Source organism: Lemur catta, chromosome 1 (assembly GCF_020740605.2).
Source record: "Lemur catta isolate mLemCat1 chromosome 1, mLemCat1.pri, whole genome shotgun sequence".
NCBI classification, from domain to species: Eukaryota; Metazoa; Chordata; class Mammalia; order Primates; family Lemuridae; genus Lemur; species Lemur catta.
The window spans coordinates 120,475,338-120,486,587 of NC_059128.1; the positions used below are offsets into that span (position 1 = coordinate 120,475,338).

At 58.2% G+C, this 11,250-nt stretch overlaps 1 protein-coding gene across 2 annotated transcripts; it reads left to right on the top strand.

Moving 5' to 3' along the window:
* The first annotated feature begins 219 nt into the window (after window positions 1-219).
* CCDC124 (coiled-coil domain containing 124) lies at window positions 220-8,684 on the top strand. 2 transcript variants are annotated; one of them, XM_045553519.1, is made up of 5 exons: window positions 220-308; window positions 3,844-4,013; window positions 7,323-7,512; window positions 7,972-8,086; window positions 8,207-8,684. In XM_045553519.1, exons 2-5 carry the CDS (start codon window positions 3,855-3,857, stop codon window positions 8,412-8,414), a joined length of 672 nt encoding a protein of 223 aa, XP_045409475.1. In that variant the 5' UTR covers window positions 220-308; window positions 3,844-3,854; the 3' UTR covers window positions 8,415-8,684. The 2 variants fall into 2 exon arrangements, with proteins under 2 accessions (XP_045409475.1, XP_045409483.1); XM_045553527.1 differs by lacking the exon at window positions 220-308 and adding an exon at window positions 3,682-3,721.
* Window positions 8,685-11,250: the final 2,566 nt, after the last annotated feature.

Below are 11,250 nucleotides of genomic sequence, written 5' to 3' on the forward strand. Positions count from 1 at the left end.
CGCCATCTTTCATCCGGGCACCGGCCATCTTGGTAAAGGCGATGTTCTGGACTTTAGCTTCTACCTGCCCCTCCTGGTTCGTCAATATATAAAGTGAGCATAGGGGGTGAGGGTTTATGAAGTATCCGCTTTTGGAAGCTATACAGAAATGGCTGATTACCTTAGGTTGGGATGAATCCCACGTGCGTTTCCTTTACCAAAATGGCGACGGCACTGAAACGTATTGAGTGCGCACCACCAGGAGCTCGGCGCGCAGGCCCCGCGGTGACCTCACGGAGGCGCGACCGGGCCGGCGCTGGGGGAAGGAGGTAGGAGCGGCTGCGGCGCGGGCGGAGCCCGGGTTGGGGGGCGGACGGGCCCGGCGGGGGCTGCTCTGCTTGGGACCATGCTTCAGGAGGTGGGGTGCTGGGAAACTGGGGCACTTCTGGCGTCAAGTCTCGACGGCTCCCGGGGTGGGGGCTGTGCCCATTTCCCGACCAGACCACTGAAGCCCAGAGGAACAGCATCGTGTCCGAGGCCACTCAGCCCCGGCACTGCCCCGGGGCAGCTTCCGGTCTTGAGGGTGCCAGAGTTGGGTGCGGACGCTCCCGGCTTCTTGCAGGAGAATCAGGGCTGGGGGAGCCCAGGAGGGACAACCGGGAGGGCTTCTTGGAGGAGGTGGTGTTGCGCTTCATCCTCTGTTCTCTTACTTTCACGTCCGATCAATCACGTGGGTCTTGATTCCCTTCTAAGTGCACACCTTGCCTAGCCTGAGCCACTCCGTGGTCCCCGCCTGGGCTCCCAGCTCTTGCCATCCCTGGAACCCAGAGGATTCTGTCTGGCCCACAGATCTGGGCCTCCCAGCTCTAATGTCCTCCACACCTTCCCACCACCCTGGAATACAAATCTCCTCTTTTCGTACCCTGTCTCTTGCACACCCCACTCCTTCAGGCCTTGTTTTAGATTTCTCCTCCAGGAAGCCCTTTGACCCAGGCTGGGTCAGAAGCCCCCCTCCAGGCTTCCCGAGCGGCCTGCTTGTCCCCATCACAACTCTGATAGCATTTTGTGACCCTTGTTGCTTGTATAGCTTCCGGCTAGTCTGGGAGTCCCATGCAGGCAGGAAGCTCACTTGCCCCACCTCTTTCCCTAGCATCCCACACATGCTAGGTGCCCAGTACGTGTTTGTTAAATGACAGCATGTGTATTTGAGTGAGTATTTACCACACAGAAGAAAGGGTGTCTGTATTAGTCAGTTGGGGCCATCATAACTAAATACCACAGACTGGGTGGTTTAACAACAGAAATTTATTTTCTGACAGTTCTGGTGGTTGGGAAATCCAATGTTTAGGTGCTGGTTGATTCAGGGTCTGGTGAGGGCTCTCTTCCTGCCTTGCAGACACCACCTTCTCACTCCCAACCTGATGGGGAAGATAGACTTTTCTTAAATAATCATATAAATGAACATAAAATAGCAACCCAGACAAGTGCCTCAAAGAGAAGTTTGTGGCCTGATAGAGTGTGTGTGTTGGGAGGAGGGAGTGGCACCTGAGCTGGGCCCTGAAGTTTAAGTAGGAGTTAACTAGGTAAAAAGAGGAGCAAAGAGTATCCAGGTGGAGAGTGTAGCAAGTGCAGAGGTCCTGGGGTGGAAACCTGCTTGGCGTGTTTGAAGGATGGCAAGGAGGCAAGTGTGGCTGCTGCTGATTGCGTAAGGAGGGGAGGGCAGGGCAGGAAGGGCAGCAGGGACAGGTTTAGTCAGGGAGAGCCTCAGTTTCCTCGTCTGCAACCTGGACAGTGACTCTCATTCCTGGGGATGAAAGTACCCGTCTTATGTGCTGCCAGGGGGTGAAATGGTTGAGGATGTGCCTGTCACACAGTGTCAGTCAGCGTTTTGCTTACTATTACTGCCTGTCTGTGACACCAAACCTCCGCTCTGCCCACTGCACCCTTGTAATTCTTTCAGTGTTGGACTCCCACCCTCAGTCCCATATCAGCCCACACGACAGTGGCTGGGAGCTTTAGAATGAATTCGTGCCCTGTCAGCGCTGCCTCTCACCCTCCTGCTGGATCACCTGCTCTGTGCACAGAACTCCTCATGCTCCCGGGGCTGTCTCCCACCCATTTTTCGGGTCGCAGCTCTGCTGCCACCTGCTGGGGGGTGGTGAGAATTAACTAAGATGCTGTTTGTGATTCACTTTGCACAACTTTTGCAAACCAGAGCTGATAGGGTTTCCGGTGGGGTCCAGAGATGGGACTCTACCCCACAAGTCAGACAGCTGGAAGATTGGGGTGGGGACTTCCCTGGTGGTCCTGAGCAGGCTGGCCCCCATACACTTTTCACTTCATTCCTGTATTCTAGACCTGTTTCCCCGAGGTTCAACAAAGGATTGAGGTTCAACAAAGGATTGAGCTGGAGATGTTTGGCGGGGGGGTGGGGGGGTGGGGTGGGGATGAGGCAGAAAATGATCCAGAAGAGAGGAACATCAGCCCATTTCCCAGATGAGGAAAACTGAGGCCCAGAATGCTGTAGGCATGTGCCCTGACATGCCCTGGGCCGCATGCTCTTAACTTCTCAGCTGCATGGCCTTCCCTCCCTCACCTGAAAAGCAGGCTTGGAGGTGAGATGCCAGGCTCAGCCAGCCCTGTGTGACCTGGCCAGACACCTCGGCTCCCCTACCTTAGAATGGGAATAATGACAGTCCCCACATTTAAGGCTTTGAGGGCATTCAGTTGAGTTGATTCATGCAAAGTGCTTTGCTGAGGGCCAGACATGGGAAGGTGGGGAGGGTGGCACCTACTACCTGTGTGCCACTTGCACCCAGCAAGGTGGCTTAACGATTGTTATAACATCGCCCTGCTGTACAGGCCCTGGCCCATCAGGGCAGTTCATGGCAGCTGCTCACCCAGGGTGAGGGGGAATTGCTCTCAGGTCTGTGGAACTTGGGGACCAGCATCCTGGATGGCAGAGTGGGAGGGGCCCACTGACTGCCACGCAGGGTTCACAGCAGCATGACTTGTCAGAGACAAGGAGTGGGAATGACCCAGATGTCCATCCATGGACAGAGGGTGAGCACAATGTGGCCCATCCACACGGTGGAACGTTATTCAGTCATAAAAGGGCGTGAAGCTCTGACACCTGCCACAGCATGGGTGAGCCTCGGAAACATGCTGCTGAGCGAGAGAAGCAGGACACCAAAGGCCACACAGTGTGTGATCCCACTGGTATGACATGTCCAGAACAGACAAATCCACAGAGACAGGAAGCAGATTAGTGGCTGCCAGGGGCTGAGGGAGGGGGTTGGGGAGTGACTGCTGATGGGGACGGGTCCTCTCTGGGGGTAAGGAAAGTGTTCTGGAACTAGATACAGGTGGTACACTTTTAAACAGTTCATTTTATGTCATGTAAATTTCAACTTAATAAAATTTAAAAAGAGAGAGGAAACACCAAGTTCAAGGCCCTCATTTATTTTTATTTTTTATTTTTTTGAGACAGATTCTTGCTCTGTTGCCTGGGCTAGAGTGCTGTGGCATCAGCCTAGCTCACAGCAATCTCAAACTCCTGGGCTCAAGTGATCCTCCTGCCTCAGTGTCCCAAGTAGCTGGGACTACAGATGCCACCACCACACCCAGCTAATTTTTCTATTTTTTTGTAGAGACAGGGTCTTGCTCTTGCTCAGGCTGATCTTGAACTCCTGGCCTCAAGCAATCCTCCTGCCTCTGCCTCTCTAGAGTGCTGGGATTACAGGTGTGAGCCACCGCGCCGGGCCAAGGCCCTCATTAAATACAGGCAAGGTCACTGAGTCCCCCCCAGAGGGTCCTGACTGCCACACTGGCCCCTACTCCCTGGTCCCCGTCCTCTTCTTGTAGCCTGCTGAGGGATGCCCAAGAAGTTCCAGGGTGAGAACACCAAGTCAGCAGCGGCCCGGGCACGGAGGGCAGAGGCCAAGGCAGCAGCTGATGCCAGGAAGCAGAAGGAGCTGGAGGATGCCTACTGGAAGGACGACGACAAACACGTCATGAGGAAGGAGCAGCGCAAGGTGGGTGCACCCCGAGCCCGCTGGCCTGCACGCCCTGTAGGCAAGGCCCAGGGCCCCTTGGAGCTTTGGTGTGAAAGGCCAGAGACATCGGAGATGGAGGGAGGCAGAGGCAGCAGAAGCAGCTTGTGCAAAGGCCCTGGGATGGCAAGGACTTGGCTTGTCTGGGGAGCAGTGAGGCAGCCACTGCTATAGGTTTGTTTCTCCCCGTTGAGCAGTGCCAGGGCTGGGCCCGACTGGTTATTCTTGCCCTGAAGCAATTCTGCCCCCAGGGGACGCTTGGCAACGTCTGGAGACATGTCTGGTTGTTACAACTTGGTGCAGGGGGTGGGGAGTGGCATTGCTGGCATCTAGTTGCTTGACAGCCTGGATTGCACAGGATGGCCCCCACAGCAGAGAATGGGCCAGCCCCCCGCAGACCTGCTGACCACAGGCTGCTCCAGATGTTTACAAAAACAAAAGCAAGGGCCCAGCGCACAGCATGTGCTCAGTTGTTGTCTCAGGCATGGTTCCAGGCTGATGCTGACGTGCTCGGCGCAGTAGATGGTGCCAGCGACCCGTCTCAGCCACAGCTCCTGGGCCCCGCCCTGGGCAGGTGAGATACACCTGCCCCAGCCCAGTTTCTGGGCACCCGAACACTTCCACGTGATTTTCCTAACATCTCTGTACAGGGCTGGAGCCTGCCTTGTTTGAAGAACATTGAACGTCACTGGTTCCCTCCCCGTCCCCCTCCATCCTCCCTGCTGCACTGAATCCATAAAGACCTTTAAATACTTTTTTTGATTGTCAAAATTTTGACACTGTAGGAAAGTTGAAAACCTAAAAGGAAACACAACACCTGCCAAAGATCCAGTATCCAGACAGAAAAGCCGGAGACCTTTCTCCATCGAGAGTCTCCAGAGCCTTGGTCCCGCCCTCCCCATGGCCTGCATCTTGGACACTGGGGTGTCCCCATCCTCTGGATGAGGAAACTAAGGCAGTGAAGGCAGAAAGCCCAGAACACGTGGCTGGAGCCAGGCCGGCACCCACTTGTTTGTTAGGAGGTCTTAAGAGGGCCGCTGTCTTAGGTATGTAGGCCAGGGAGCGCGTCCCTGCCGGCACGCCTGTGTCGCATGGACCTGGAAGAACATACAAAGCCAGGGTCAGAGAGGCAGTAGGAGCCAGGTGGGGAATAACTTGGGCTTCATTTAGGGGCCAGATGGGAAGCTGCTAGACTCTGCTGTAGCGCAAAGGCAACCACAGACAATAGGTTCCCAAGTGGATGTGGCCGCATTCCCATGAAACTTTACTAAAACAGGCAGTGGGCTGCAACTCACCAACCCCTGCTCTCAGAACAGTCTCAGCTCTTGGGGGCTCCCTCCTGACCTTCTCAGGCCGCCCTTCTCCCCTAGCGATGCCTCTCCTGACTTCAAACACCAGGCCTTGATATTGCCCTTGAACGTTGAGTGAACAGACTCCCTCGCCATGTCTGCTTCTGTGCGCGGCGTCTCTCGCTTGAACTTGCCGTGGTGCCACTTGCTGGGTTTTCTCTCTCCGCCCCGCCTGCCCACTGGCATGTGACCATGTGACCAGGCCTCTCTGAAGTCCACCTGGTCCCATTTTTTCCTTACATGAGAGATGCTTTTAAAATATATTGTTTTTATGGAGAAAAAAATCCGTACTTGCTCCAAACTGCTAAAAAAAAATACACTCCGCCAACCTGACTCCAAAGGCTTTTGTCACCCTATGTGACACCACAAAGCCTGTGCCCTTGGTAAAATGTAGTCCCGAAGACATTTCTCCTGACCTCAGATTAGCCCTGAGCTGTTGGCATTTCGTCTCCACTTGTTCCATACTAAGCAACTCTGCGATGAGCAGCTGACTGGTGACTCTCTGGGTTCCATCTCAATTATTTATATGGCTCATTCTCGATGGTTCTGGAATAGTCTGCCAAGTGGACACATCCTTTATCCATTGCCAGATACTGCCAATTGCTAATTGCATTGTTTTAAAAACCTCAAGTGACTTTTTAAAAACAGTTTTGATGAATGTCAAGTAGAAATGCTCATGCTCCCTCCTCAATCCCTGACACTAACGGCCACATGCTGCGTGTCCTTCCAGAGTTATGGGAGCCTTCCGGAATCCATTCATTCAATCGGCACACTTTTGCCTGGCACCTACTGGACACTGGGTGCTGGGCACTGGCAGGGCTGGGGACACAGGGCAACACAGCCCGACAGGTCCTTGCCCTCCCCTGGCTCCCTCTCTGGCACTGTCAAGACAGGGCCTCTGCCCTGGGGCCAATAAGATATCAGAAGACTGGAAAATGGGGGCTTTCGCAGCGCCGGACAGAGCCCTGTGGTGGAGGGGCAGGTCGGAGTGGGGAGCTCAGGAGGAGCTGGAGTTCACCAGCGGAGGAGGCCAGTGAGGGCACCCCAGGCAGAGGGACAGCCGGTGCAAAGGCCCTGAGGCGGGGCCTTGTTGGATGCAGAGGAGTACAGAGAGTGCACATGCCACGCATGGGGCTGGGAGCCTTGAGAGGACATTGCCTCTGACTGAGGGAGAAACTGAGGCTCAGAGGTGCCACGCACAGCAGGGGGAGCCCCATGGCTGCACTCAAACACCCTTGACTTTAACCACCCCCTCCACTTTCCTGTCCTGCAGGTGGGTGTGGGGGTCAGAGGCCAGGGGGTGTCCTCAGGTGTGTGAACCCCTCTTCTGGGACTTAGTTCCACCAAGCCTGTCTGGAGGTAGTATCCCTGGGGGCACTACAGGTGTGGGGAAGCTCTTATGTGTGGGAGGCAGATGGCAGAGTTGCAGCAGGCAGAGGTGCCCAAGGGGCAGGGCCCTCTGGGCGTGCCAGGCAGGAGGCAGAAGACTATTGTGAGCCTGTGGCAGCACTATGAATAAACCAGAGCCTTGCCCTGCCCCCCTGGGGTAGGTGGAGGGTGGTGGCAAAGGGCAAGTTCCCATAGGCCAGATGTCCCCTTATCCAACCAAGTGGTTCCTGCCTCAGGGCCTTTGCACTGTCTGCTAAGGACTCTCCTGTCCCCCAGCATTACCCCTAGCCTGCCCTTCCTCTAGCCCAGGGGCATCATTTCTTCAAGAGCCACCGGCCTGCACTGGCCAAGGTTCCTCCGTTGTCCCTGTACTCACGTAGGATGGGAGGCCCAGTGGCCGGACTTGGACCCATCTTACTCCTGGCTGTGTCCCCTGCACCCAGCACATAGTCTAGCACACAGGGCCTCAGCCCACGTTGGCTGAGGTGAAACCCAGACCCCAGGCCGGTAGGGGTGGGGTAGGGTCCTCTGCCTGACTGCCCCGTCCCTCCAGGAGGAGAAGGAGAAGCGGCGCCTGGATCAGCTGGAGCGCAAGAAGGAGACGCAGCGCCTGCTGGAGGAGGAAGACTCGAAGCTCAAGGGTGGCAAGGCCCCCAGGGTGGCCGCTCCCAGCAAGATCACCCGTGCCCAGATTGAGGACACGCTGCGCCGCGACCATCAGCACAGGGAGGCCCCCGACCCAGGTGGGGCTGCATCCCTCACCGGAGCTGTCCTTTTGGCCACTGGAGAGACCTGGGCCAAGGTCCACAGCCCCTCCTGGCCCTCGGAGAAGCTGCCTGAGGCTGTGCGCGATGACAGGCTAGGCGGGCAGGCTGCGTCCATCCTGGCGGGCCTGGTTCTGAGCAGGGACAACGCCCTGGCTTGTGCTCCCCAGGCACTGATGTGCCCCAAGGCTGAGGACACACCAACACTTGTGGGCTGCCTCCTGTGTGTGCAGGGCTGCAGGGAAGGGCGCAGGGGGCTGGGCGCTGGGCGCTGGGAGAGCGGACGGGCTAATGGGTCCCCGGGAGGGCTTCCCAGCTAGTCGCGTTTCTGTTCCTCCCCGCCCCCCTCCTCCCGCCACGCTCTCTCTCATCCCTCTGGAACTCTGCGTCTCTGCTTATCTTCCCTGTCTCTGTGCGTGTCTGTCTCCCACCCGCCAGCCGAGAAAGCCAGGAGCCATCTGGAGGTGCCGCTGGAGGAGAACGTGAACCGCCGCGTGCTGGAGGAGGGCAGCGTGGAGGCGCGCACCGTCGAGGACGCCATCGCCGTGCTCAGGTCGCGGGGCAGGGCCTGGGCCGGGGCCTGGGGGCGGGTCCGGGTCCTCTGGGGGCAGGGCTGAGTCCTCTGGGGGCGGAGCTGCGCCCAGGCCGCACTGACGCCGTCGTCCACCCGCAGTGTGGCGGAGGAGGCTGCCGACCGGCACCCGGAGCGACGCATGCGGGCGGCCTTTACCGCCTTTGAGGAAGCCCAGCTGCCGCGGCTCAAGCAGGAGAACCCCAACATGCGGTTGTCGCAGCTGAAACAACTGCTTAAGAAGGAGTGGCTGCGCTCTCCCGACAACCCCATGAACCAGCGGACCGTGCCCTTCAATGCCCCCAAGTGAGCCCGGGACTGGAGGAGCCATCCCGTGGGCAGTCCAGTTGCTACTCTGCACGCCCTCCCGCCGGCTCAGCTCCGAGTACAGAGAGGTCCAGGGGCCCAGGCACTTGTCCCCGCTTGTCCTCAGGACCACGTGCCATCACCAGCCACCCCTCCTCGTGCCAGAGGGTCCCTGCTCTGAGTGACACCCCTATTCCACCCCACCCCCCACCCCAGCGTGTGCGTGCAGAGCCTCGGGGCTGAGCACCCAATAAAGGCGGTCGGCAAGGCTGCAGTGAGGCCCATTGTGCGCTTGAAGCCCGGGTGGGTGGGAGGGGGGAGACGCGGGCCAGAGGAAGGGGGAACCATTGGGCCACTAACGTCTTTGGGTACCTGCTGTGAACCACACTAAGACCACAGCTGAGACAGACTAGGGCCCCCAACAGTGCTCGTGCCAGCACCCTGTTCTTTGCTGTGCCACTGTCCAGTGAGAGACCTGTGCAGCCTTTCCGGGCCAGCTCAGAGAGGCAGGGCCAGCGAAGAGCTGGCTGGAGGGTGGTCTTTGGCGTCCTGGGACTCCAGTTCCGAGTTGGCCCCAGCACTGACCAGGGGTCACACACTGTGATTGGAGTCAGGAAGTGCCAGCTGCTCTGCTGTTACTCCTGCAGGGGAGGCCCCCAGGTGGAGGAGGATTTCTTCTGTAGTGGAGGATGAGTCATTTCATCTTAGGGGAAGAAGGCACAGGGCAGGCAAAGGTCTGGAGGCTGGAGCTAGCAGGCGGGTCAGAGTGGAAGTGAGTGTCCATAGGAGACTGCATATCTGGGAAGGGCAGAGTGGGATTTGAACCTGGGTCTGGCTTCCTAGAGATTAGCCGGCCCTGAAGAACAAAGGAAGGGTGCCCCTAGAGATGCAGTGGTCAGATCCTCTGCAGCACTTACCGGTGGGCTCAGGAGCAGAGGGCAGAACAGCGCTGGGGCTGGGAATGGCCATTAAGGGGGTCATGGGATATGTTGGATGCCTGCTTCCTGCCAGGCTTGGACAGCTTCTCGGGCAGTGAGAACGAGCAGAGGTGGCAGAGTTGCACCATTCCCCAGGTCACTGTCTCCTCGGAGAAGCAGGCTTGTTCCTCCACAGGGCTTTTGCCCTGTTGGTTCCTCTGCGCTACTCTCCCAAATCTCAGATGTGGATCCCCACGGATGTCCCCAGCTACATCTCCGCTGGGTCAGGGCTGGGGAGGGTGTGGGAGTGGGGCTAGCCAGTAGGTGGAAAGCCCTTGTGGAGGAGGAAGCATAGGAGTTCTTGGCACACACAAGAGACAGAAAAGGCAGACACACTGATGTCACAACTCCTGTTCAAGGAGGGGGAGGGGTGCTATTAATGATTGAGTACAGTGTCATATGACAGGTGCTTGACACATGATCATTAATGTAAAAACCAACCAACATAAACTGGGCACTGGCCTAGTTCAGCGGTACCCGAAGAGCCACCCTGAGACAATGACCAGGGGATATGTGGGGTGTCGAGGAGAGACCCCATGAGGCCTCGGTGAGGGTTAAGGAAGCCCATGTGAGATGCTGATCCTCTTTGCAAACAGGAAAACAAAGTCACCTGCCTGTGTCCTCCAGTTGGGAAGCCCCCATAGCCCTCCTACTATAGCCAGGAAGGCAGCAGGGGTGGCGCTGAGGCTAGAAAACGGGTGGAGGAATCCAAATAGCTTCCCACAAATGGAGACCTGAGTTCAAATCCCGCCTCTGCCTCTTCTGAGACCTTAGGCAAGAGCCTTAAAGGTCTCAGCCTCAGTTTCCCCTCTATAAAACAGCACTAAAATCAGTGCCCAACCTTAGGCTACCTGGAGAATCAATGAAATGGTGCCTGGGAAGATATGTCCTGAAGAAGGGTTTGGAAAAGGAGCCCCCCACATGATCATATTTGGGTCTTTGTGGCGGGGATGAGGGAAGGTTGGGGATGAGGGAAGGTTGGGGACTAACGTTGAATAACTCAGGGAAGAAGCTGACGGGAGGGTCGGCCACGGCCGGGTGTGCAGGGCCTCGGACTCCAGGCTGAGGAGTGGGGCTTCATCGCAGGGCGATGGGGAGCCACGGCGGGTGTGTGAGCAGCATAGGGACTGTGTCGGAGCTACGCGCGGTTAAGCTCTACCAGGGGCTTGCAGAGGGACGGGCGGGGACCAGAGTGAAGACAGTGAAGATAAAACTTAGGACAGGAGATGAGAAGACAGCCTTCAGCCCTCAGACATAAAGACGAGGTGACAGCGTTTGTTCCCTTTTACAGGAAAGCCCCTTCTCGCACTGGCCCCGCCCCCGCGGAATCCCGGGCCCGCGCGTGCGCGCCGGAGCCAGGGAAATTCCGGCCTCCGCCGCAGTGAGCGGGAGGAGGCGTGAGAAGGGAGTTCCGTGCGCTCACAGCCCGCCCCGCGCGCGTTGCCAGGACGACCGGGCGGGGCCGCGTGTCGCCGGGTACGCACTGCGACTGCGCGGGGATGCTCGCTTCCCGCGCCAGGGCTTTCCCGTCGCGCGCCAGGCGGGGAGAAGCCGCACCCAGTGCGCATGCGTTGACCCTCCACCTTCTCCCTGAGGGCTGGGGAATCCTCACCCGCCGCAGTGCGCACTGGGGGCGGGACGGGGAAACCGGTTCAAACCGGAGTGGGGTTCGCCGAGGAGGTGGCGGAGGAGGGAGCGAGAGCGGGGTCTTCCCGAGGTTCCCACTCCGGCCCCCGCCGTTGCCTTGGAAACCGGGAGCGCGGGCCGCAGTGCGAGGGCTGCTGCCGAGGCCTCGGGGAAGCCTGGTGGCTCTGCGCCTGCGCGGGGCTCCGCGCATGCAGCTGGGGTTCCCCCTCGTGCGCC